Source organism: Pseudophryne corroboree, chromosome 11 (genome assembly GCF_028390025.1).
Source record: "Pseudophryne corroboree isolate aPseCor3 chromosome 11, aPseCor3.hap2, whole genome shotgun sequence".
NCBI lineage: Eukaryota > Metazoa > Chordata > Amphibia > Anura > Myobatrachidae > Pseudophryne > Pseudophryne corroboree.
The window spans coordinates 294,990,980-295,018,624 of NC_086454.1; the positions used below are offsets into that span (position 1 = coordinate 294,990,980).

Here is a 27,645-nt window from a genome sequence, read left to right on the forward strand (position 1 = left end):
GTCCCTCGTTGCAGTGAGCCTGTTGCCAGCAGGACTCACTGAAAATAAAAAAACTAACAAAACTTTTACTCTAAGCAGCTCTTTAGGAGAGCCACCTAGATTGCACCCTTCTCGGCCGGGCACAAAAACCTAACTGAGGCTTGGAGGAGGGTCATAGGGGGAGGAGCCAGTGCACACCACCTGATCCTAAAGCTTTTACTTTTGTGCCCTGTCTCCTGCGGAGCCGCTATTCCCCATGGTCCTTACGGAGTCCCCAGCATCCACTTAGGACGTCAGAGAAAAGGGGACTCTGCTGCTGTAATGTGTAAAAAGAGGGACTCTGCTGCTGTAATGTGTAAAAAGAGGGACTCTGCTGCTGTCATGTGTAAAATGGGGTCTCTGCCTGCCATAATCAGAAAATGTTTTATCACATTAAAATGAAGAGTGAATATCGGGTAAGCTGCCCGGGGATGGGATTGCTCCCGCTACCCATACACTTGCCAATGTGATAGCCAATGAGGTGGTTTAAGATGAAACTAGACACAAATCACTGCTTCCTGATCACCATCTGGAGTGTGATCCAATGATGGCTGTAATCTTCCAGTGTGTGCCGTCATTGGGTATGGGTCATTAGATCGACAAGATTTAGGTCAACAGTCATTAGGTCAACATGGTCATTAGGTCGCCATGAACAAGGTCGACATGGAAAAAGGTCGACATGAGTTTTTTTACTTTTTTTTTGTAATTGTTTTCTTTGTAAAGTGACGGGGAACCCCAATTAGTACACAGTGTCCCCTCGCGTGGCTTGCTTATTTTGCAATGCTTCGAGCAAGGTGCCTTGCTGCGCTTGGCACAGGTTACCGTTCCCAGTTGTAATCTACGTGGATCGTAAAATCGGCTGTCCTCACAGTCCAGTCCAGTGAGTGTGGCTTGATTAGGTGCCGTTGCCTTTTCTTGGTGCACCCCCTTGCACCCTCCTTGTATTCCACTATACCATGTCTATACACGCCCATTCCTTTCACTCTCTACACTTCCAGAGGATACAAGTCTATCCAAGTACATAATAAGCTAGATACAATGGTTACCTGACCCCTTAGAAACAACTGCTTTCCCGTCTTCTTGTTTCCATCCCTCTGATGCCTGTAATCTCTTGCCAGGTGCTAGAGAAAGATGCCCGGCTACAGGAACTGCAAGAGACCATCACTGAGCTGCACCATGAGATCTCCCTTAAAGACTCCAAGGCAGTCATCCATCTACAGGAGAAGCATTATTTGGAGAACCAGGTTAAAGCTCTGAGCCAAACGGTGAGATCCTCTCCTCCTATTGTGTCTCTGTGTCTGAGTTATCATGTCTCTGCTTTGCTGTATTATCCTACACCGGAGCTACATATTGCATCTGTGCATTGCTGCGGTGTATCAGAGCGTTGCTGCGGTGTATCAGAGCGTTGCTGCCGCGTCTCAGAGCGTTGCTACGGTGTATCAGCGCGTTGCTGCAGTGTATCAGAGCGGCGTTGCTGCGGTGTATCAGAGCGTTGCTGCCGCATCTCAGAGCGTTGCTGCCGCGTCTCAGAGCGTTGCTGCCGCGTCTCAGAGCGTTGCTGCCGCGTCTCAGAGCGTTGCTGCGGTGTATCAGAGCGTTGCTGCGGTGTATCAGAGCGTTGCTGCGGTGTATCAGAGCGTTGCTACGGTGTCTCAGAGTGTTGCTGCCGCGTCTCAGAGCGTTGCTACGGTGTATCAGTGCGTTGTTGCGGTGTATCAGAGCGTTGTTGCGGTGTATCAGAGCGTTGCTGCGGTGTATCAGAGCGTTGCTGCGGTGTATCAGAGCGTTGCTGCGGTGTCTCAGAGCGTTGCTGCCGCGTCTCAGAGCGTTGCTTCGGTGTATCAGTGCGTTGTTGCGGTGTATCAGAGCGTTGTTGCGGTGTATCAGAGCGTTGCTGCGGTGTATCAGAGCGTTGCTGCGGTGTATCAGAGCGTTGCTGCGGTGTCTCAGAGCGTTGCTGCGGTGTCTCAGAGCGTTGCTGCGGTGTATCAGAGCGTTGCTGCGGTGTCTCAGAGCGTTGCTGCATCTCAGAGCGTTGCTGCCGCGTCTCAGAGCGTTGCTACGGTGTATCAGCGCGTTGCTGCAGTGTATCAGAGCGGCGTTGCTGCGGTGTATCAGAGCGTTGCTGCCGCATCTCAGAGCGTTGCTGCCGCGTCTCAGAGCGTTGCTGCCGCGTCTCAGAGCGTTGCTGCCGCGTCTCAGAGCGTTGCTGCCGCGTCTCAGAGCGTTGCTGCGGTGTATCAGAGCGTTGCTGCGGTGTATCAGAGCGTTGCTGCGGTGTATCAGAGCATTGCTACGGTGTCTCAGAGCGTTGCTGCCGCGTCTCAGAGCGTTGCTACGGTGTATCAGTGCGTTGTTGCGGTGTATCAGAGCGTTGTTGCGGTGTATCAGAGCGTTGCTGCGGTGTATCAGAGCGTTGCTGCGGTGTATCAGAGCGTTGCTGCGGTGTCTCAGAGCGTTGCTGCCGCGTCTCAGAGCGTTGCTTCGGTGTATCAGTGCGTTGTTGCGGTGTATCAGAGCGTTGTTGCGGTGTATCAGAGCGTTGCTGCGGTGTATCAGAGCGTTGCTGCGGTGTATCAGAGCGTTGCTGCGGTGTCTCAGAGCGTTGCTGCGGTGTATCAGAGCGTTGCTGCGGTGTCTCAGAGCGTTGCTGCTGCGTCTCAGAGCGTTGCTACGGTGTATCAGTGCGTTGTTGCGGTGTATCAGAGCGTTGTTGCGGTGTATCAGAGCGTTGCTGCGGTGTATCAGAGCGTTGCTGCGGTGTATCAGAGCGTTGCTGCGGTGTATCAGAGCGTTGCTGCGGTGTCTCAGAGCGTTGCTGCCGCGTCTCAGAGCGTTGCTTCGGTGTATCAGTGCGTTGTTGCGGTGTATCAGAGCGTTGTTGCGGTGTATCAGAGCGTTGGTGCGGTGTATCAGAGCGTTGCTGCGGTGTATCAGAGCGTTGCTGCGGTGTATCAGAGCGTTGCTGCGGTGTATCAGAGCGTTGCTGCGGTGTCTCAGAGCGTTGCTGCGGTGTCTCAGAGCGTTGCTGCCGCGTCTCAGTGCGTTGTTGCGGTGTATCAGTGCGTTGTTGCGGTGTATCAGAGCGTTGTTGCGGTGTATCAGAGCGTTGCTGCCGTGTACGAGAGCGTTGCTGCGGTGTATCAGAGCGTTGCTGCAGTGTATCAGATGATGACTGTAGTATGAATATTAATCTGTGTTGTAATGTCATACCCCCAGGTTGCCAGGGTCCCTCCAGAAAGCTGTAGTGTAGACTCAGTCTCTTCTGTATCGAAAAGCAATGGACTCCTGAAAGCTGAAGTGAGTATCTGAAGGATAGAAGGCAGCTTTCCTTCCCCTTAGTATGTAAGCCCTGGCAAGCAGGGCCCTCCGCTCTCCTGTTCCTGCACTATCCCTCTCTCCCCTCCAGTGAGTCTGGCACAGTTTGCTCGGCAATACTTTGGGTGCAGGGCAATTGGTCACTGTACGACTGTCACCCCCGACTCTCCTCGGCATGCTCCTGCCCTTCCACATATATATATTTATTATTCTTTCTCTTACGTCCTAGAGGATGCTGGGGACTCCGTAAGGACCATGGGGTATAGACGGGCTCCGCAGGAGATAGGGCACCTAAAAAGAACTTTGACTATGGGTGTGCACTGGCTCCTCCCTCTATGCCCCTCCTCCAGACCTCAGTTAGATCTTGTGCCCAGAGGAGAATGGGTGCACTGCAGAGAGCTCTCCAGAGTTTTCTGTTGAAGAAGAATTTTGTTAGGTTTTTTATTTTCAGGGAGTCCTGTTGGCAACAGTCTCCCTGCCTCGTGGGACTGAGGAGAGAGAAGCAGAGCTGGCTTGTCAAGTTGGGCACTGCTTCTAAGGCTACTGGACACCATTAGCTCCAGAGGGAGTCGGAACACAGGCCTCACCTGTGGTTCGTCCCGGAGCCGCGCCGCCGTCCTCCTCACAGATGCCGAAGAAAGAAGCCGGATGAGAAGGCAGAAGACATCTTAGGCGGCAGAAGACATCAGATCTTCATGAGGTAAGGCGCGCAGCGGTAAGCTGCGCGCCATTGCTCCCAGTCACATACACACACAGAGCAGCACTGAAGGGTGCAGGGGGGGGGGGGGGGGGCGCGCGCGGGCGCCCTGGGCAGCAATAAACCTCACATTTGGCAAATGCAGATAGATTAGGCTGCGGAATCCCCCGCCATTTTCATTGAAAAATCACTGGGACCGAAGCCCGCCGTCGGGTGGGCGGGGCTTGATCCTCAGCACTAACCAGCGCCATTTTCTCCACAGAAGCTGCATGAGAAAAACGCTGGCTCCCTGGTCTCTCCCCTGCTGAACTTCACAGGCTGGAAAAAAAGAGAGGGGAGCACATTAGCGACGCAGTGAGTGGGAATTGGTATATTATATATAGAAAAGCGCTATCTGGTCATAATTTTTCCAGTGTTTTTAAGCGCTGGTGTGTGCTGGCATACTCTCTCTCTGTCCCTCCTTAGGGCCTGGTTGGGGTTTTGTCCCCTTATAGGTTAATCCCTGTGTGTGTGGGGTGTCGGTACGTGCGTGTCGACATGTCTGAGGCGGAAGGCTTCTCCAAGGAGGAGGTGGAGCAAATGAGTGGTGTGTCCCCGTCGGTTGTGCCGACTCCGGATTGGATGGACATGTGGCATATGTTGAATGCAAGTGTGGCATCTTTACATAAAAGGCTTGATAAGGCTGAATTAGGGGGGACATCAGGGGGTCAATCCTCGGATTGGACCGACTCACAGGGCCCGTCGGGGTCTCAAAAGCGTCCCTTAACACAAGACACTACTACCGACACGGATTCTGATTCCAGTGTCGACTACGACGAAGTAAAATTGCACCCTAGGGTGACTAAAACCATTCAGTGTATGATTGTGGCAATAAGGGATGTGTTGCATATTGAGGATGAACCCTCGGTCCCCGACACAAGGGTACACATGTTTAAGGAAAATAAACATATTATTAACTTTCCCACATCTCATGAATTAAATGATTTCTTTGGAAAAGCTTGGGAGACTCCGGAAAAGAGACCGCAGATCCCCAAAAGAATTTATATGGCATACCCCTTCCCTAAGCAGGACAGGGAGATTTGGGAATCACCCCCCACTGTGGACAAGGCCCTGACGCGCTTGTCCAAAAAGTGGCGCTACCGTCTCCTGACACAGCTGCCCTTAAGGACCCTGCAGATCGCAGGCAAGAAACTACCTTAAAGTGTATTTATTCTCATACGGGTGCTGTGCTAAGACCGACAATTGCGTCGGCATGGGTGTGTAGCGCAATTGCAGCTTGGACAGATGAGCTGACAGATCAATTTGATAATATGGATAAGGATACTATATTCTTAACTCTAGCCCATATAAAAGACGCAGTCTTATTTATGAGGGATGCTCAAAGGGACATTGGATTGCTAGCTTCTAGGGCCAATGCCATGTCTATCTCAGCGAGAAGATCCTTATGGACTCGCCAATGGACAGGTGATGCGGATTCCAAAAAACATATGGAAGTACTACCCTATAAGGGTGATGTATTGTTTGGGGATGGGCTGACGGACCTGGTTTCCACAGCTACAGCAGGTAAATCAAATTTTTTACCATATATTCCCCAACAGCAAAAGAAAGTGACACCCTATCAGATGCAGTCCTTTCGGTCGCACAAGTCCAGAAGAGGTCGGGGATCCTCTTTCCTCGCCAGAGGCAAAAGAGCACCTGCTTCGGCAGGTGCCCAGGAACAAAAGTCCTCCCCGGCTGCTCCAAAACCCACAGCATGACACTGGGGCTCCCCTGAGGGAGTCTGCGCCGGTGGGGGCACGTCTTCGACTTTTCAGTCAGGCCTGGGTCAGTTCGGACCTGAATCCCTGGGTGTTGGAAATAGTTTCCCAGGGTTACAAATTGGAATTTGAGGAGGTGCCCCCGCGCCGATTTTTCAAATCGGCCCTACCAGCTTCCACATCGGACAGGGATATAGTGTTAGCTGCAATTCAAACGCTGTGTATACAGCAAGTGATAATCAAGGTTCCCCTGCACCAGCAGGGAAGAGGTTACTAATCAACCCTATTTGTGGTCCCGAAACCGGACGGTTCAGTCAGACCTATTTTGAATCTGAAATCCCTAAACCTGTACATAAAAAGATTCAAATTCAAAATGGAATCTCTCAGAGCGATAATAGCCAACATGGAGGAGGGGGAGTTTATGGTGTCTCTGGACATAAAGGATGCGTACCTTCATGTCCCCATATATGCCCCCCATCAGGAATACCTGAGATTCGCTGTACAGGATTGTCATTACCAATTTTAGACGTTGCCGTTTGGACTCTCCACGGCCCCGAGGATTTTCACCAAGATAATGGCGGAAATGATGGTGGTCCTGCGCAAGCATGGAGTCACAATTATCCCATACTTGGACGATCTCCTGATAAAAGCGAGATCAAGGGAGAAATTGCTGAGCAGTGTGGCGCTCTCTCTGAGAGTGCTCCAGCAACACGGTTGGATTCTAAATCTACCGAAGTCACAGTTGATTCCGACAACTCGACTACCGTTCCTAGGTATGATACTGGATACGGAACAAATGAAGGTCTTCCTCCCAATAGAGAGAGCCCAGGACATCCAGGACATGGTCAGAGACCTGCTAAAACCGAAAAGGGTGTCAGTTCACCAATGCACTCGAGTTCTGGGGAAAATGGTGGCGGCCTACGAGGCCATTCCCTTCGGAAGGTTCCATGCAAGGACTTTTCAATGGGATCTTCTGGACAAGTGGTCTGGGTCCCATCTGCACTTACATCGGAAAATAGCTCTGTCCCCAGGGGCCAGAGTGTCCCTCCTGTGGTGGTTGCAAAGTGCTCACCTCCTGGAGGGTCGCAGGTTCGGAATTCAGGATTGGATCCTGGTTACCACGGACGCGAGCCTCTGAGGATGGGGAGCGGTCACGCAGGGAAAGAATTTTCAGGGTCTTTGGTCAGACCAGGAGTCCTGTCTACACATCAATGTGTTGGAACTCAGGGCCATTTACAACGGCCTTCGACAAGCGGAGAGTCTTCTTCGAAACCTACCGGTTCTGATTCAATCAGACAATGTCACAGCAGTGGCTCATGTGAACCGCCAAGGCGGGACAAGAAGCAGAGTCGCGATGGCGGAAGCCACAAGTATCCTTCGCTGGGCGGAAAATCATGTAAGCGCTCTGTCGGCTGTCTTCATTCCGGGAGTGGACAACTGGGAAGCAGACTTCCTCAGCAGACACGATCTCCATCCAGGAGAGTGGGGACTTCATCAAGAAGTCTTTGCAGACGTAACGCGTCTTTGGGGAACTCCTCAAATAGACATGATGGCGTCACGCCTCAACAAAAAGCTTCGGAGGTATTGTGCCAGGTCTCGGGACCCTCAGGCAATAGCAGTAGACGCTCTGGTAACACCGTGGGTGTTCAAATCGGTCTACGTCTTTCCTCGTCTTCCTCTCATCACAAAAGTGTTGAGGATCATAAGACGAAGAAGAGTACAGACGATACTCGTTGTCCCAGACTGGCCTCGAAGGGCCTGGTACTCGGATCTACAAGAGATGCTCACAGGAGACCCCTGGCCTCTTCCTCTGAGGGAAGACCTGTTGCAACAGGGGCCCTGTGTATTTCAAGACTTACCGCGGTTACGTTTGACGGCATGGCGGTTGAACGCCGAATCCTAGCGAAAAAAGGGATTCCGGAAGAGGTCATCCCTACTTTAATAAAGGCTAGGAAGGAAGTGACGGTAAAACATTATCACCGTATCTGGCGAAAGTATGTGTCTTGGTGTGAGACCAAGAATGCACCTACGGAAGATTTTCATCTGGGTCGTTTTCTCCACTTCCTACAGACAGGAGTGGATATGGGCCTGAAATTAGGCTCTGTTAAGGTACAGATTTCGGCCCTCTCGATTTTCTTTCAGAAGGAATTGGCTTCTCTTCCAGAAGTCCAGACGTTTGTAAAGGGAGTGCTGCACATCCAGCCCCCTTTTGTGCCTCCAGTGGCACCATGGGACCTGAACGTAGTGTTGCAGTTCCTAAAATCACACTGGTTTGAACCGCTTAACAAGGTTGAGTTGAAATTTCTTACCTGGAAGGTGGTCATGTTGTTGGCCTTAGCATCAGCAAGGCGAGTGTCAGAATTGGCGGCTTTGTCACACAAGAGCCCCTACTTGATTTTTTATGTGGATCGAGCTGAATTGAGGACACGTCCGCAATTTTTACCTAAAGTGGTTTCTTCATTCCATATGAATCAACCTATTGTGGTGCCTGTGGCTACAAGTGACCTGGAGGATTCCAGATCCCTGGGCGTAGTCAGGGCCTTAAAAATTTATGTAGCCAGGATGGCTAGACTTAGGAAAACAGAGGCTCTGTTTGTCCTGTATGCGGCCAATAAGATTGGCGCACCTGCTTCGAAGCAGACTATTGCTCGCTGGATCTGTAATACGATTCAGCAGGCTCACTCTACGGCTGGATTGCCGGTACCAAATTCGGTTAAGGCCCATTCCACTAGGAAGTTGGGCTCTTCTTGGGCGGCTGCCCGAGGCGTCTCGGCATTACAACTTTGCCGAGCGGCGACTTGGTCGGGGTCAAACACTTTTGCTAAATTCTACAAGTTTGATACCCTGGCTGATGAGGACCTACCGTTTGCTCAGTCGGTGCTGCAGAGTCATACACACTCTCCCGCCCGATTGGATGCTTTGGTATAAACCCCATGGTCCTTACGGAGTCCCCAGCATCCTCTAGGACGTAAGAGAAAATAAGTTTTTTTACCTACCGGTAAATCTATTTCTCCTAGTCCGTAGAGGATGCTGGGCGCCCGTCCCAGTGCGGAAACTCTGCAAGACTTGTACATAGTTGTTGCTTACATAAGGGTTATGTTACAGTTGAAATCGGTCTTGGACCGTTACTGTTGTTGTTCATACGGTTAACTGGTTATGTATGTTCCAGGTTACATGGTATGATTGCGGTGGGCTGGTATGAATCTTGCCCTTGGATTGCTAAATCCTGCCTTATATTGTCCATCTCCTCTGGGCACAGTTCTCTAACTGAGGTCTGGAGGAGGGGCATAGAGGGAGGAGCCACTGCACACCCATAGTCAAAGTTCTTTTTAGGTGCCCTATCTCCTGCGGAGCCCATCTATACCCCATGGTCCTTACGGAGTCTCCAGCATCCTCTATGGACTAGGAGAAATAGATTTACCGGTAGGTTTAAAATCTTATTTTTATGCTATGGTCTGCCTGCTGTGTATAATACTTATGCCCTGATACTCTATTACTGTGAAATATTTATATGTTTATCCTTTATGGCACTGTGGACACTTTGTGGCGCCACGCTTTGCTGCGCTGTGTCTTTATGAGGGTGGGGTATTACACAGTGGTAACTTCTGCTCACTCCCTTATCTCGGTACAGGAAGCCTCATGTGTACACAGGGCCTGATTCAGAGATGGATACAAATGCTGTGCGCAATATGCAAATGTCATTGCAGCTACGCCCCCAGCCCCCCCCCCCCAATGTACGCAATGGCTGTGCGCAATATGCAAATGTACAGAACCTGTGACACCCCCCCAAACGATTGCTGCAGATGTTACCACTCCCCCATTACTGTCCACAACTGCCCCCTGAATCGCTCAACAGCGTACATCATCATTATTGCATCCATCCCTGAGTCAGGCCCCACAATGCAGTAATAATGTTCCAGCTGAAGATTAGGCATTACTCACCATGTGGCCAAACAGAATGCAGCGCATGTAACCCATCCCTGGCGGACATACACATACTGCTCCCTGCCCACACAGACTTCAGTGACATACACGGCATGGACTAAGGGCCTGATTCAGAGATGGACGGAATTGCAGAGTCGCACACAAGCGGCTTTGCAAATCCTGTGCACCAAAATGCAAATGCACAGATGCAGTTTATATAAAATACACCTCCTGAATGGCATTTGTGGTTGCAATGGTTGCAGGTTTGGCCAGGCTGCTGGTTCCTGGCAGCTTGCGATGCCAGGAAATCCGCACAGCCACGCAGACCCTGGCCTCACCTCTGGCCTTCCATTTTCGGATAGGCGAGCCAGGAATAACCCCTCTCTGCCTCCCAATTGCTGTCTCTTGTCAATCAAGCTGCGGCTAGGGGGACGCTGTGAGCGGACTTGCAGATGGAGGGCTGCACAGGCACAGGACACATCTCTCCCGGGTTGGTGTACTACTCTGAATCAGTCCCTAAATCCTGACATATAGAGACTTTTCTGCAAAATATTCTCCACGCCAAATGTGACGCATTGCTGACTCTTTGTAGAACTTTATATGGCACGCCATTTCCACAGGAATATGTAACCAGTGACCTAGAGAAAGAATAATACAGTATGTGTGTTGATTACGGGATTGTTACTCGGTATAGGCCGTAGGGTGGGCGCCCAGCGCTGCCCGATCGGATCCAAGCTGTAACTCAGGGGCAGATGTATTAAGCCTGGAGAAGTGATAAAGCAGTGATAAGTGGAAGGTGATAAAGCACCAGCCAATCATTACGGGTTTAAAAAATGACAGTTAGGAGATGATTGGCTGGTGCTTTATCACCTCTCTCTTATCACTGATCTATCACTTCTCCAGGCTTAATACATCTGCCCCTCAGTGTGTAGTGGGCAGCCTGCGGCTAGGAGGCTGGACGGGCAGCGAGGAAATTCGGCAGCTAGCCAGCTAGACACGTTATCAGGCAGAGGGAGGGAATATGTGAAATCGGCGCCCATTTAGGGTGCTGCCGCTCAGGTGGGTGAGGTAATTCAGACACAAAGAGGTGGGTGCCCGGAGCTGGCCCTGGAGACATTAGTCGCTGACCTTGAAGGACTGATCAGTTTTGCAGGACCATGTACAGGTGGAGACAGTAGTGGGCACATTATTATAGGGGAGATTCATCAAATGGCTAAATACCAGGACTCGCTCATAAAGTTACCTGTATGATTATAACTTAATCCCAGTTACACACACTTAGCAGCTGTGTCCTTTCCTCCTGTCTCCTCCATCAGCTGGATCGTAGAGACACAGAACTGAGGGCAGCTCAGAAAGAAATTCTCACGCTACAAAACAGCCGAGACGTCCTCACCTCCGAGGTACAGTGGCTCCTTCCCACTGCTTATCCCATGCTCGCCCCCTGCTGGTGCCTCACGTATTACACTTTGTTTTATGTAGCTGGATGCCCAGGAACAGCAGGTGTACAGACTACAGAGGGAGCTGAAAGAAAGACAGGAAGAGTTGGAGCAGAGACATGGCAGAATACAGCAGCTGTATAAGGACCTGAAGACCACGTCTAGCCAGAGAGACGAGGCCCACCGACAGGTAACATATATGCACCTCTGCAAACCCACCAACAACCCCAATTATAGAAATGAGGGGCCTTTAGACAACACACCAATCAGCACTTACTGTGCACACTGGGCCGGCCAAACCGCCAAACCTTCAACGTCCCTTCCAATCTACTATGGCCTCACCCATAGCATTCCTGGCCTAATGTACAACAATGCAGAAGTGGGATATCAGCTGCATCATCACACCGATGTTATAATGTGTCACTGCCATCGCTTCATAAGCAGCACAGTGCGGAAAAGACCTCCTCGTTACACACGTGCCTGTCACTTCTAAGGGTTCTACGGACTCTTCTAATAAGTGAGACTTCTAGTGACTCAAGCTGAGATTTATCAAGCCTTGGAGAGTGATAAATTGCACTGTGATAAAGTAGCACTCAATCAGCTCCTAACTGTCAGTTTTCAAACACAGCTTGTAATATGGCAGAGAGGAGCTGACTGGCTGGTACTTTATCACCGTGAAATGTATCCCTCTCCTAGGCTTGATAAATGGGGGCCTCACTGCTGAATCAGAGTTAAACGCAGGTTGGCCTAGCTAACATATCCTGTATGGTAAATCGTGTTCATACTGTGCATGCGGCTGAGCGTACAACAGTACAGATGAGACAGAATGGTGAGCAGCTTATACCCAGCAAAAGAACACGGGCCTGATGCACAAAGAAACAGAGGGAAACCGCTTATTATACAGCCACAAACAGCGAGTTTTAGCTTGCGGTGCAGACGCAAATATCTCCAGCAGATTCTGCTTCTTGCGGATCTCTCTCTCTCTGTGAAATGGGAGTTTCTGGGTGGCAGCAAGCAAGAGATCCGTCTCACGTGAGTGCAGTGTAGCTAGATTTCCGTGCTAGTCTGCATGACGGGGAAGGGAAGCGTTTCTGACTGAGCTCTGGCACCCAGCACGGGTCAGGTAAAGTGAAGATACGAATACAGATCCTCTCATTAGACCATTCAGTAAATGAGGAGAATAATGACAACCGGCATTAATCTTCTTTAACCTCTTGCGGCTGACAGGGCGTGGGTTGTACAGGGACTTTTGCACATAGATCAGTCTGGGCATTTGGACGGATGTTCACCACCTAGGGGTAGGGCTGGTGCCTATGCGCAGTGATAATAACTCCTTTATGATACCAGGTGTACAGATGGTTCGGTCCAAATGCAGAGAAACGCCCAACTCTGCACACATTTACAGTTTCCATACCTGCAGTGCGGAAGCATTGATGATGGACTTGCATTTAGGTTTGCATCAGCCAATTAGCGCACAGTGGAATTTTCAGTTGTGAAGCACAACAGCATATGCTGGCACTATATAAGTACATTTCTGACACCTCTTTCTCTATAGGCTCTTTCTCTTACGTCCTAGGGGATACTGGGAATCCATTTACTACCATGGGGATATAGATGGGTCCACTAGGAGCCATGGGCACTATAGAAGTTTGATTGTGTGCGCTGGCTCCTCCCTCTATGCCCCTCCTACCAGACTCAGTTTAGAAAATGTGCCCGGAGTCGGCGGTCACGTCTTTGGAAGCTCCTGAAGAGTTTTCTGCATTTATTTTTCTGTTTGTTATTTTCAGGCAGGACTGGGTGGTACCTGCCTGCCTGCTTCGTGGGAATTAGGGGGGGACGGCCCAACCTCCTATAGGGTTAATGGTCCCGTTCCCCTCTGACATGACACTAGCTCCTGAGAGAACTATTCGCAAGCCCCACCACGGCGAGCGTACATTCCCTCAGCACGCCGCCACCCCTAACAGAGCCAGAAGTATGAAGAGTGGTGAGTACTAAGCCGGTGTCCTGGTTAGCGGGTCGCTGGGCATTATGGCGGCATGAGGGTATGGAGACGCACGGCTTCTAACCGGGGTGGGATGCGTCTCCTGACTAAGTACACTGTTGTGTACACAGTACCCAGACTGGCAACACAGCCATAAAAGGAGTCTGTCTCCATTTTATGCACCCATACACATCAGCCAGTATAAAGAAGAGCATGAATACCGCGCGCCATTGAAGGGGCGGGGCTTCACTATGAGCGGACCCAACAGCTCACAAGCGCCATTTTCTTTAGCATCCATAAGGGATATTGGGGACAGATTAGTACGATGAGTATAGACTGGTCCAAAGGAGCCAGTACACTTTACATTTCTTCAACTGGGTGTGCTGGCTCCTCCCCTCTATGCCCCCTCCTACAGCTCCATTTAGAAAAAAGTGCCCTCAGGAGAGGATGCACACTCTGCATGCTCCAGAGTTTTTCTTCAATGTCTTTTTAAAAGTTTTATTTCTTTCGGTATGCTGTTTGGGCAACAGCATACCTGCGCCTTGGTAGTTAGGGGGGGGGAGGCAGTCACCAGCCTCTTGAGATGCAGAGCCGCTTCCCCGCTGCAGGACCACCGTCATGAGGGGCTGTTTGTTCAGCGGGGCATGGCGCCTTGGCTGTCGCAGCCGCAGCATGCCGCACACCCCTAACGCTGCCTGAAGGTGATCATCGGTGGTGAGTATCAACCGGGGGCCCCGCTAGGGGAGTCCCTCGGTTTTACTGTGCGCCTGAAAGCGCGGGTGTGACATATGGGCCCCCTGCGTGAGACTGGCTAAATATAGTAAACCAAGCATTTATGTGAGGTCGTACATATTGGGAGACATGGCCAGTATAAATATACAGAAGTAGCTCCGGCGCCATGGTGGGGGGCGGAGCTACATGAAAGCGGGCTTAGCGGCATTTTGGCGCCTTCCTCTGCATAGCAGCAGCAGCCTCCACAGCTCCTCCAAACAGTCCCTGGATCGCTGGTACTGGGTGTAGAGGGGGAGAGCCGCTATAATTATGCACAATAACATCCCTCTCAGGGATTTTATCATATTACAGTCTCACTGTGTTTACACATAAAAACGCTGACAGCCTCACTGGGGCTCTGCAGCGCCGGGTGCGTTGGGGTCCTCTCTCCTGTGTCTCCTCTCACATGCAATTGGGAAGGCTTGCAATATATCAATATCAGGATGTGTTGTATGTGTATTATACCTGTTGTTCTGATTCACAATGGTAAAACAGAAGTCATGCAGTGTATGTAATGCTAGATTCTCTCCTAGTTCATCTGGCTCAGTATCATGTGAGCAGTGTAGTCAGCCATCTGAGAATGCTGATGACAATGTGGGGAGAGTCCAGAGCCCTCCTGCTTGGGGGCTATCAAAACTATGATGTCTGATATGTCTTCTCAGCTCACTGCAAATGCAAATAAGACTCAGGAACTGCAACAAGCAGTGGCAAGTCTAGCTGCTAAACATCCCCCCTGTCTACTACAGGTGCACAAAAACGTGCTCTACCTGCACTCCTATCAGATACTGATGATGATTTACAGGATGATGGGGATGATGTGGACCCCATAAGTGGGGATTCCACCCCTACCCAGGGTATAGAACCCCTCATATTAGGGATGTGTTAAAGCTCCCTCTGGAGGATGCTACTACTCAGCAGTCATTTTTCCTCCCACAAGACAAACTGACAGTCACTTTTCCTGATTCCAAGGAATTGGATGACTTATTCAAAATAGCCTGGAAGACTCCAGATAAAAAAATAGCAGGTGTCAAAACGGTTTTTGAATACATACCTCTTTGCCCCTGAAGGCAGGAAATTCTGGGAGGAGTCTCCAGCAGTAGACATCTCAGTCTCTCTCCTTTCTAAAAAGGCGGTACTCCCTGCTCCGGGCTCCTTTACGGTAAAGGAACCGGCAGATAGGAAACTTGAAACCACTCTGAAATCTATTTACATTGCTGCAGGTGTTGCTCAAAGGCCGTCAATTGCAGGTTGCTGGATGACACATGCAATTAATTCCTGGGCTAATCAAATTAAGGAAGGTCTTTTGGGTGATATGACCTTAGTTAATACTGTTACTTTCCTGAATCACATTCAAGACACGGCCAGAGTCCTCTGTGACTCCCTTAAAGAGATTGGCAATATTAATGGTAGGACCACGGCTATTGCTGTGTCTGCGCGCAGGGCCATATGGTTGAGACAGTGGATTGCTGATGCTGACTCCAAACATAATGTGGAATCTCTTCCCTTCACAGGTGAATGGCTCTTTGGAGGTGAATTGGATGCATGGATTTCCAAAGCTACTGCTGGAAAATCCACATTTCTCCCTTCGGGAGCTCCGCCTGCTAAACGTACCTACCCGGGACCGTCTACTCAGTCCTTTCGGTCCTCCAGATTTTGATCTAGGGCCAGAGGGGCCTCCAACGCAGATATCGATCTAGGGCCAGAGGTAAACCTAAGAAACCAGCCGTTGCCGGATCTCAGGACCAGAACACCAGCAAAGACTTCTGCATGACAGTGCCCACCCACCCCGAGGGGATCTCGTGGTGGGAGCTTGGTTACGTCACTACAGCCACATCTGGGACGGTTCCTGCCAAGATGCTTGGGTAAGAGACCTTATCTCTCAGGGTTACAAGCTGGAGTTCGACGGTACTTCCCCCCCCCCCCCCCCCTAATAATTTTTCAAATCAAGCTTACCAGCTTCAGAAAATATGCATAGTACGCTACTGCTGGCCATCAACAAGTTGGTCCAGTCCCAGGTCATTGTTCCAGTACCCCTACTACAACGAGGACAGGGTTACTACTCCAGTCTGTTCGTAGTACCATAACCAGATGGGTCTGTGAGACCCATTCTGAATCTGAAGTCCTTGAATCCTTACCTGAAGGTTTTCAAATTCAAGATGGAATCTTTGAGAGCGGTGATTGCAGGCCTGGAACAACTGGAATTCCTTTTGTCACTGGATATCAAGGACGCTAATCTACATATCCCAATTTGGCCTCCTCATCAGGCCTATCTGAGGTTTGCCCTGCTGAACGATCACTACCAGTTTCAGGCGTTACCCTTCGGCCTGTCTACAGCTCCGAGGGTGTTCACGAAGGTGATGGCGGAAATGATGTTTCAACTCAGGGTCCAGGGGGTCAATGTTATTCCATACCTGGACGATCTCCTGATAAAAGCGAGCTCCAGGGAGCTTCTATTGCTCCATATAGATTGCACTATCCAGCTTCTGTCATACCACGGGTGGATCCTCAATCTGCAGAAGTCCCACCTGGAACCGTCTCAACGGCTCCTGTTTCTGGGGATGCTACTGGATACTGTAGCACAGAAAGTGTTCCTTCCAGAGGACAAAGTAAGAACACTTCAAGAAATGGTTTGCATGGTGCTACGACCTGTTCGAGTCTTCATCATCTTTGCATAAAATTGTTAGGAAAGATGGTGGCCTCATACGAGGCGATTCAATTCGGAAGGCTTCATGCCAGACCGTTCCAATTGGACATCCTGAACAAGTGGTCCGGTTCCCATCTTCAGATGCACCGGATGATTCGGCTGTCACCTCAGGCCAGAATCTCTCTCCTGTGGTGGCTAGAGTCTTCCAACCTGCTGGAAGGGCGACGCTTTGGGATTCAGGATTGGATCCTCCTCACGACGGATGCGAGTCTGAGAGGATGGGGAGCTGTCACCCAGGGGGCGCAGTTCCAGGGCAGGTGGTCTGCCCAAGAGGCCCTTCTTCCGATCAACATTCTTGAACTTCAGACTATTTACAATGCTCTGATTCAGGCATCCCCTCTACTCCAGGATCAGGCGATCCAGGTGCAGTCGGACAACGCCATGGTGGTGGCGTACATCAATCAACAAGGAGGGACAAAAAGCAAGGCCTGCATGCGTGAAGTGTCAAGAATACTCCTCTGGGCAGAAAGAAATGCAAGAGCACTGTCTGCGATCTTCATTCCGGGGGTGGACAACTGGGAAGCGGACTTCCTAAGTCGCCACGACCTCCATCTGGGGGAGTGGGGACTACACCCTCAGGTGTTTCAGCAAATCGACAGGTGGGGATGCCCACAGATTGACTTGATGGCCTCTCGTCTCAACAAGAAGCTTCACTGCTATTGCTCACGAACCAGGGACCCGCAGGCGAGCGCAGTGGATGCGCTGACATCGCCTTGGCCTTACCAGCTGGTCTACCTGTTTCCTCCGATTCCGCTGATCCCGAGGGTGCTCAAGCGGATCAGACATCAAAGAGTGGAAGCAATCTTGATTGCCCCGGATTGGCCTCTACCACTAAGAAGGGATCTTCTCAACAAGGATCGTTCATCTACCCGGACTTACGGTCGCTTCGTTTGACGGCATGGAAGTTGGGCGGAACATCCTAGCTCACAAAGGACTTTCCAAAAAGGTCATTGCCACTATGGTGCAAGCCAGAAAACCTGTGAAATCAAAACACTATCATCATATCTGGCAGAGATATGTCTCTTGGTGCGAGGAACGCACATATCCCTCTGCAGAATTCAACTTGGGAAGGTTCCTACGATTCCTGCAGCCTGGAGTGGATAAAGGCTTACGTCTGGGATCCATTAAGGTCCAGATTTCAGCTCTTTCCATCTTCTTCCAGAATAAGTTTGCTCTCTTGCCAGAAGTTCAGACTTTCTTGCAAGGGGTGCTTCACATATAACCTCCATTCATGCCGCCTACAGCACCTTGGGATTTGGATGTAGTATTACGATTTCTACAGTCCTCCTGGTTTGAACCTCTGACGGCCGTAGAAGTTAAGTACCTCACATGGAAAACGGTAATGTTACTGGCCCTGGCTTCTGCTAGGCATGTCTCAGAATTTAGGGCCTTATCGTGCAAAAGTCCATACTTGGTCTTTTCTGATAACAGAGCGGACCTCAAGACTAGACAGCAGTTCCTGCCGAAGGTGGTCTCCGCGTTTCACTTGAATCAACCTATCGTGATTCCGTCCAGTTCTGACACTTCTGCTCCTCCGGAGGCATTGGATGCTGTGCATGCCTTGAAAATTTATATCAAAAGGAAGGCTTGGATCAGTAAGACGGATTCCTTGTTCGTGCTGTATGATGCGCAGAAAAGGGTTGCCCTGCTTCTAAGCAGTCTATTGCTCATTGGATTAGGCTTACTTTCCAACAGGCCTATGCGTCGCTAGCCTTACCGGTTACGCAGTCTCTGAAGGCCTACTCTACAAGATCGGTGGGCTCTTCCTGGGCGGCTGCCCGTGGAGTCTCGGCCCTGCAACTATGCAAGGCTGCTACCTGGTCGGGGAAGAACACCTTTGTGAAGTTCTACGAGTTTGATACCCTGACCAAAGATGATACCCAGTTTGGGCAGGCGGTGCTGCAGATATCTCTGCACGTTCCCGCCAATTCTGGAAGCTCTGGGACATCCCCATCGTACTAATCTGTCCCCAATATCCCTTATTGATGCTAGAGAAAATAGGATTTTAAATACCTACCGGTAAATCCTTTTCTCGTAGTCCATAAGGGATGTTGGGCGCCCGCCTCTGTGCAGTGACTTTCTGCAGGTTCTCTGTTATGTGTTCCTGTTCAGCTGTTGCTGTTAATGTTGCCAGATGTTGCTGGCTAAGTTATATATTGGTGTGCTGGTGTGAAAATCTCACCACACTTTTTGTTGTTATGTTCCTTCTCTCAAGTATGTAATTCTCCTTTGGGCACTGTTTGCCTATAACTGAGTTGTAGGAGGAGCCATAGAGGGGACGAGCCAGCACACCCAGTTGAAGAAATTTAAAGTGCACTGGCTCCTTTGGACCCATCTATACCCATCATACTAATCTGTCCCCAATATCGCTTATGGACTACGAGAAAAAGATTTACCGGTAGGTATTTAAAATCCTATTTTCCCTACTACAGCTGACACAGATGCTGACTGACAGGGACGTGCAGCTCCTCCGGAAAGCCTCCAGTTTACCTCAGCGGTACCAGGGGATCATAGCAGGGGGGGGGGGGGGGGGAGTGATTACTAGGGTACTAAATCCCTAATCTAGCTACTTAATCTGCGACCAGGCTAAGATTGGCATTAGCGATAAGGGGTTCCGTGTGCTGGTTCCATACTCTATCTGTGTCTTTCTGGAAGGGCTCTTTGTGGGTTAATTGTGCTTTTATCCTTTTCCTGTGTGTGTGCTGTCACTACTGCAGTATGTTAGGCAAACAGTGTGTTTCATGTAAGGCACAGTGTTCCTCTTCTCCAGGGGGTTCACTAGTGTGTACTCTGTGTAGTATCCCTTCCCAGGCTAGTGGGCAGAACCAGCATGGCTGGACTCCATTAGGGGAATGATTTCCACCATTTCTACAAAATTATCTCGTAATGAGAAAGAGACGCAATACTTAAGGCAGTCTATGAATGAGTTTATAAAAAAGGACTCAGTACCCAGACCAGCGTCTCAGTCCTCTACCATTTATCCGCAAAAACGTACCTTGGCCCATATACTGCATTCTGACTCTGATTATGCAGGGTCAGAAATGGAGGAAGGTGAGGTGGACACAGAGGTAAGGGAAGGTACTCTGTCACAGGGTGTAGAGGCTCTCATAGATGCTATCAGAGAAGTTCGAAATATCCCTGATAAGGTAAAAGAGGAGAGTGAGGAATCTTACTTTAATATTAAGAAAAAATCCTCAGCCACTTTTCCTGTGTCAAAGGAACTTGATACCCTGTTTGAAGAACCGTGGGTTAATCCAGATAAAAAATTTCAAATTCCCAGGTGGTTGTTCTCTTTTCCTTTTCCTCCTGAGGTTAGGAAAAAATGAGAAAATCCATCGATAGTGGATGCATCATTCTCCAGGCTCTCACGTAAAATTGTATTACCTGTGCCTGGAGCAGCCTCCCTAAAAGATGTGGCTGATTGCAAGATTGAGACTACGCTCAAATCTTTGTATACTGCTGCCGGTGTGGCCCAGAGACCCAATCTAGCATGTGGGTGGATTACAAGAGCCATTGCTAAATGGTCAGGTTATTTACTTGAGGGGTTAGACACCTTACCTCAAGAGAAAATAACTTTGCTCCTACAATATATACAAGACTGCAAATTTTATGGTGGAAGCCATAAAAGAAATAGGTTTGCTTAATGCACGCACTACAGCTATGGCAGTGTCGGCACGTAGAGGATTATGGCTACGTCAGTGGACTGCTGACGCGGACTCCAGGAAAGGAGTGGAAGGCCTACCTTTCACAGGAGATGCCTTATTTGGAGATGAACTCGACAAATGGATCTCCCGAGCTACTGCGAGTAAGTCCACATACCTACCTTCTGCAGCTCCGCCAGCAAGGAAGACCTATTCAGGACCTAATCTACAGTCCTTTCGGACTGGCAAATTTAGGGGCAAGGTCAGAGCTTTTTCTACCGCCGCTAGAGGTGCTAGAGTGGTTCACAGGAACAAGGCTCAGGCTCTGTTTCCTCAAAACCTTTCCGCATGACGGTGGACCGTGATGCCTGGAAGACATTAGGGTGGGAGCCCGGCTAAAATTCTTCAGTCACATCTGGACACATTCATGCCAGGATCCCTGGGTCATAGACCTTATATACCAGGGCTAAAGACTGGAGTTCCAGGAGCTCTCACCTCACAGATTCTTCAAATCAGGCTTACCAGTTTCACAAGAGGCGAGAGTAAACTTTCACAACACCATTCAAAATCTGTTGCAGACCCAGGTCATTATTCCAGTTCCACCTCATCTGCACAATAAGGGTTATTATTCCAGCTTGTTTGTGGTACTGAAACCGGACGGTTCGGTAAGACCGATTCTGAACCTCAAGTCATTGAACCCGTACTTACGTGTGTTCATATTCAAGATGGAGTCGTTGACAACGGTAATCTCAGGTCTGGAGGAGGGGGAATTCTTAGCATCTCTTGATGTCAAAGATGCATACCTTCACATTCCGATCTGGCCGCCTCATCAGGCTTATCTACGGTTTGCACTGCAGGACTGCTACTACCAGTTTCAGTCTCTCCACGGCACCGAGGGTGTTCACCAAAGTGATGGCGGAGATGATGATGTTGCTCCACAGATAGGGAGTGAACATAGTCCCGTACTTGAACGATCTTCTGATAAATGCACCGTCCAGGGAACAGCTGTTGGAGAACATTGCCCTCTCAACCAGACTACTCCTTGATCATGGGTGGATTCTGAACCTGCCAAAATCTCACCTAGAACCAACGCAGAGGCTTCAGTTCCTGGGAATGATACTGGACACAGAGTCTCAGAAAGTATTCCTTCCCTCGGAAAGGGCAATGGTAATCCAATCGATGGTTCGAGTAGTCTTGAAGCCGACCCGGATCTTAGTACATCTCTGCATACACCTTCTGGGGGAAAATGGTGGCTTCTTACAAAGCAATCCAGTATGGAAGGTTTCATGCGAGACCCTTCCAGCTGGATCTATTGGACAAATGGTCCGGACCACATCTTCACATGCACCAGTGGATTCGTCTGTCACCAAAAGCCAGGATCTCCCTCCTGTGGTGGTTACAGACTTCTCACCTAGTTGAGGGTCAGAGGTTCGGGATTCAGAATTGGATTCTGCTAACCACAGACGCAAGCCTCAGAGGTTGGGGAGCAGTCACCCAGGGGGTGCAGTTACAGGGAAGATGGTCAATTCAGGAAGTCGTCCTTCCAATAAACATCCTGGAACTAAGGATGCCCTTCTGCAGGCCTCATCTCTTCTTCAGAACCAGACCATTCAGGTCCAGTTGGACAATGTTTCATAAACCGACAGGGCAGAACGAAAAGCAGAGCCGCAATATCAAAGGTGTCAAGAAATCTCCCCTGGGTGGAAAGACACGCTGTGGCGTTGTCGGCGATCTTCATTCCGGGGGTAGACAACTGGGAAGCAGACTTCCTCAGCAGACACGATCTGTATCCGGGGGAATGGGACCTCCACCCGGAGGTGTTCCGGTGGTTAACATGTCGATGGGGGTATCCACAAATCGACATGATGGCATCTCGACTCAACAAGAAGCTCAAGCAGTATTGTTCCAGGTCGAGGGATCCACAGGCAGTAGCGGTAGACAGTAGTCAGGGCGACAACTCTGTGGGTCTACCAGCTGGTGTACTTGTTTCCTCCCATTCCTCTGATTCCAAGAATTCTAAAAAGAATAAAAAGGGAAAAGGTTCAAGCAATCCTCATTGCTCCAGACTGGCCGCGAAGGGCCTGGTATGCAGATCTTCTAGAGATGCTAATCGAAGATCCGTGGCCTCTGCTTCTTCGAGAGGATCTTCTGCAACAGGGCCCGTTCGTCTATCAAGACTTACCATGGCTACGTTTAACGGCGCGGAAGTTGAACGGTTGATTCTAGCCAGGAGAGGGATTCCTGACAAGGTCATCCCGACTATGGGGGTCATTCCGAGTTGATCGCTAGCTGCCGATTTTCGCAGCGCAACGATCAGGTGAAAAAACTGCATTTATGTGCATGCGTATGAGCATCAATGCGCACGCGCGACGTACGGGTGCAAAGCTCTTTGTGATTTTGCTCAGGTTCTAGCAAAGTTTTCAGTCGCACTGACGGCCGCAAGAAGATTGACAGGAAGGGGGTGTCAACTGACTGTTTTCAGGGAGTGTTTGAAAAACGCAGGCGTATCTGAAAAAAAACGTAGGCGTGGCTGGGCGTTCGCTGGGCGGGTGTATTACGTCAAATCTGGACACGAATAGGCTGAAGTGATCGCAAGCGCTGAGTACGTTCAGAGCTACTCTGAAACTGCACAAACTGGTTTTGCAGAGCTCGGCTGCACATGCGTTCGCACTTCTGCTAAGCTAAAATACACTCCCCAGTGGGTGGCGGCATAGCGTTTGCATGGCTGCTAAAAACTGCTAGCAAGCGATCAACTCGGAATGACCCCCTATGATCCAAGCCAGAAAGGGGGTAACATCTAAACATTACCATCGTATCTGGAAGAAATACTGTATATCTCTTGGTGTGAGAGCAGACAATATTCTGCGGTGGAGTTTTATCTGGGACGTTTCCTGCTTTTTCTGCAGTCGGGAGTTGATGTGGGCCTACGCCTAGGCTCCATTAAAGTTCAGATTTCGGCCTTGTCTATTTTCTTTCAGAAACAATTGGCTTCTCTCCCTGAGGTCCAGACGTTCTTGAAAGGTGTTCTTCACATCCAACCTCCCTTTGTGCCTCTTACGGCACCTTGGGATCTCAATTTGGTGCTGCAGTTCCTCCAATCGGACTGATTTGAACCGTTACAGGAAGTGGATGCAAAGTACCTTACGTGGAAGACTGTCACACTGTTGGCATTGGCTTCAGCAAGACGTGTGTCGCAACTGGGGCATTGTCTTACAAGAGCCCCTACTTGATTTTCCATGAAGACAGAGCTGAACTCAGGACTTGTCGGCAATTTCTTCCTAAGGTGGTGTCCGCGTTTCACATCAACCAACCTATTGTGGTTCCGGCTGTTACAGATGCCTCTGCTACTTCAAAGTCTTTGGATGTCGTAAGGGCTTTGAAGGTCTATGTGAAGAGAACAGCTCGTCACAGAAAATCGGACATGCTGTTCGTTCTTTATGATCCCAATAAAATTGGGTGTCCTGCTTCAAAGCAGTCCATTGCACACTGGATCAGGCTCACTATCTAGCATGCTTATTCCACGGCAGGTTTGCCGATTCCGAATTCTGTACAAGCCCACTCTACTAGGTCGGTGGGTTCCTCTTGGGCGGCTGCCCGGGGTGTCTCGGCTTTACAGCTCTGCCGAGCGGCTACTTGGTCAGGGTCGAACACGTTTGCTAAGTTTTACAAGTTCGATACTTTGGCCTCTGAGGACCTTCAGTTTGGTCAGTCAGCTCTGCAGGAACCTCAGCACTCTCCCACCCGGTTTGGGAGCTTTGGTACTTCTCCATTGTACTAAATGGATTCCCAGTATCCCCTAGGACATAAGAGAAAATAGGATTTTAATTACCCACCGGTAAATCCTTTTCTCGTAGCCCGTAGAGGATCCTGGGCACCCACCCGGTGCTTCGTTATTCCTGCTCTGTTACTTGGTTCAGTAATGTTGTTTGGATCAGCTGTTGCTGTTCCTATTTGTAAGTTTGGTTAGCATGGCTTTCCTCTTGTTCTGGTTGTGCTGGTTCGAAATCTCACCACTTTTATTATCTATCCTTCTCTCAAAGTATGTCCATCTCCTCGGGCACAGTTTCCTAGACTGAGGGGTCTATTTACTAATCCTTGTATGGAGATAAAGTGGACGGAGATAAAGTACCAGACAGTTAGGAGCCGATTGGCTGGTGCTTTATCTCCATCCACTTTACCTCCATCCAAGGCTTAGTAAATAGACCCTGGAGTCTGGTAGGAGGGGCATAGAGGGAGGAGCCAGCACACACAATCAAACTTCTATAGTGCCCATGGCTCTTGGTGGACCCGTCTGTACCCCCTATGGTACTAAATGGATACCCAGTATCCCCTACGAGAAAATGATTTACCCGTAGGTAATTAAAATCCTATTTTCTTATTAATAGTTGAGAATTAGAAAACTTAAGTTCTGTTTATTCTGTGTACTATACTCTTACTGGGTTCGGTATGAATTGGCGACAACCGGATTCCCAGCGGTCATAAGACCGACTTCGGGATCCCGATGATGGAAAGACCGAGCGTGAGCGTGGGGTGTTCTCCCCTACCCCTAACCCTCTGTTCACACAGCCTAACCCTTACCTCCCCCCTTAGTGTCTGACCCTAACCGCCCCCTGGAGTTGCCCAAACCGAAGTCCCCTTCCCCGCAGCCTTAACCTACCCTCCCTCCCCCGCAGCCTGACCCTAACCTCCCCCCCGCTGCAGCCTAACCCTAACCCCCTTCCCCGGCGCCTAAACCTAACCCCCCCTCCCCGGCCCTAAACCTGACCCGCCTGTTGTCGGCATTCCGGGGTCGGTCTCCTGACCCTTTTGGAGTTCCGGTGTCGGGATTCTAAAGGCTATTGGGATTCCAGCGTCGTATTTCGGCATTCTGACCGCATCCCCTCCTACTTGCCTTTTTTCGTATATGGGTATTCATATACCTCTAGTTTCCTCTGAGGCCCTATTCTCTCTCTCTCTCTCTCTCTCTCTCTCTCTCTCTCTATATATATATATATATATATATATGTGTGTATATATATATATATATATATATATATATATATATACTTGCATGCTTTACCGGCACTCAGTGTCTCCTGGTTACTCGCCCTGGTGCCCTCCAACACAACCAGTGAATGTAAGTCGGCGTAGAATGGCGGCACTTAATCGGGTCTTGTACAGCGATAATAAATAAAGAGACTGCGCTCTAATCTGTGTTAACGTTTCAGTATATTTCAGCTTTCGTCAGAACCCATATATATATATCTGTAGCAGTGGTTTGGATGTTTATTACCGTGACTGTAGAAGTCCCTCTAGTGGGTCTTTTCCTCCTAGTCTGGGGACATCGTGTCCTTAAGGTTTACAGGTGTCGTCGCACTAGTACTTCTTTTCCTAGTTTAGTTTAAAGGGTTTGTTATTTTCATGTTAGGGTCTAGGTGTTAGGTGTTGGGGTGGGTATGCAGCGTGCAGAGGTTGGGTTTTTCTTGCTGTGCTGCTGTTTTTTCTTCTTCTTGTATTTCCTTTGTATCACAAGCATATGAAAATTGTGTCCTGGAATGTAAGGGGCCTGAAAGATAAGATCTAGCGTTCTGTAGTTTTACGCCAGGTTAAAGATCAGTCACGGGGATAGGTTGCTTGCTGGAAACACACTTGGTGGATAGTCGTGTTCTCTCTCTGAAGAAGGCATGGGAGGGATGGGCGTTCCACTAATCCTTCCACTCTGGTCTGAGAGGGGCTTTTGTGTCCATAAACAAATCCATGGGTTTTGTCTGTCATAAGGTGCAGTTGGATCCGCTGGGCCGATTTGCTTTTCCTGCAGGCACCACCCAGGCATCCCCCTTTCTTCTACTAGCAATGTACATCTCCCCCCCCCCCCCTTTACTTCTGCAGTCCTTTTTAACGCTGGGTAATTCCTTCTGAGTGCTTTAAATGTTTCCATTATATGTATTGGAAATTATAGTAACGTAATGGATGAATGGCTTGATGGATGTAGGGAGGTCCCCCGTACCTCATGAGGTGGCCCCATGCCTTTTTCATGTTTAGTTTGGGGATTGGGTCTGTTTGATGTGTGGCGGCAGAGATCTCCACTAGCCCACTGCTACTCATGTATCTCCAGGTCCCATAACGTTTTCTCCAAGATTGATATGGCCTTTCTTTCCTGCTCTCTGCTCCCAGCAGTTATTGAGGTGGAATATTTGTCACAGGGTTCCCGGAACACTCCCCTCTGTTGTTTACCTTAAACCCTGACTTTCCTTTTGGCGACTTAACCCATTCTGGTTGTCACTGATGGGGGCGGCCTCTGAGCTGCTTGCGGCCTGGTGGAGTTTTTTTTTCATAAAAATCCGGTTGTAGTATCTGCCCCTCTGCTCTAGGTACTTCAAGGCTCTCTGATGTATAGGGTTCTACAGCTCAAGGTATTTAATGAAAAGTGGGAGTTAGAGTTGCAGGCTAAGAGCAGGGCCTTTGAGGATGTTAATGTTGCTAGTGGGATTTCAGCGGATAGAATGGAATGGCTCATTGTCCATAAGCAATGGACGGATTTCATGCTTGACAAATAAAGTTGCCTTCTCTTTACAGCCCATGATGATTATACTCGGGTGGATCATACTTTTAGATTTTATGTTTGGCAAGGGCTGAGGTCTCTCCTTCTACTGTGCACAGACTGCTGGATGCAGCTGGGTTGGCTCATGGGGATACCTCCTCTATTGCCACCATGATCCAAGCTCATTTTGTAGATATATAGCAGTACAGAGGACATTACTCTCATTGCAGAGTGCATTAGTCTCCTATTTAGATCAGATTGTTATGCCCACCCAGTCCGGCTCCAATTGTTAGTATTTAGAGTCTCCCATCTCAGCAGAAGAGAATGACGACACTATTAATTCATTTCCCCATGGGTGGTGCGGCACCCCAATGAATTGTATAAGGCTCATTTGGGTTTTTTGTCCCATAGTTATTGGATATATTGGAAGCCCTGATGGAAACGGGTTCCCTTCCCCCTTCCATGGCTGAGGGTTCTTATTGTGGTCATCCCAAAGCCGTGTAAGGATCCAATGTACCCTGACTCCTACCGCCGCATCTCGCTATTGCCCACTGTTATTAAAATCTTTTAAAAAAAATATTGGCTATCAGGGTTCATGAAGTTGTGCTTGAAATTGTCCATCCCCCTCAAACAGTCTCTATGCCTGTTAGACCCATGGGCAATAATCTTAGACATCTCTATACCTACCTGCAGTTGGCTACTGATGACATTAATGATGCTGTCGTTGTGTCCCTTGACGCAGCTAAGGTATTAGATTCAGTGAAGTGGTCATTCCTTTGGGAGTTCCCCTCCAGGTTTTGGGAGGGCCCTAACCTTCTAGTGTGGAACAAATTGCTCTACTCCTACCGACTGTCAGGGTTAATGTAAACAGTTTTGTT

General features: G+C 49.5%; 1 protein-coding gene across 3 annotated transcripts in view; it reads left to right on the plus strand.

Annotated features, from left to right (window-relative positions):
* The window catches only part of PMFBP1 (polyamine modulated factor 1 binding protein 1), a 326,347-nt gene that overhangs the window by 174,620 nt on the left and 124,082 nt on the right, over positions 1-27,645 (plus strand). For all 3 annotated transcript variants that reach the window (XM_063945469.1, XM_063945471.1, XM_063945470.1), the window contains 4 exons: positions 1,137-1,283; positions 3,238-3,318; positions 11,031-11,114; positions 11,194-11,340. In XM_063945469.1, coding sequence (XP_063801539.1) covers positions 1,137-1,283; positions 3,238-3,318; positions 11,031-11,114; positions 11,194-11,340 — 459 coding nt within the window. The remainder of the gene's footprint in view (positions 1-1,136; positions 1,284-3,237; positions 3,319-11,030; positions 11,115-11,193; positions 11,341-27,645) is intronic.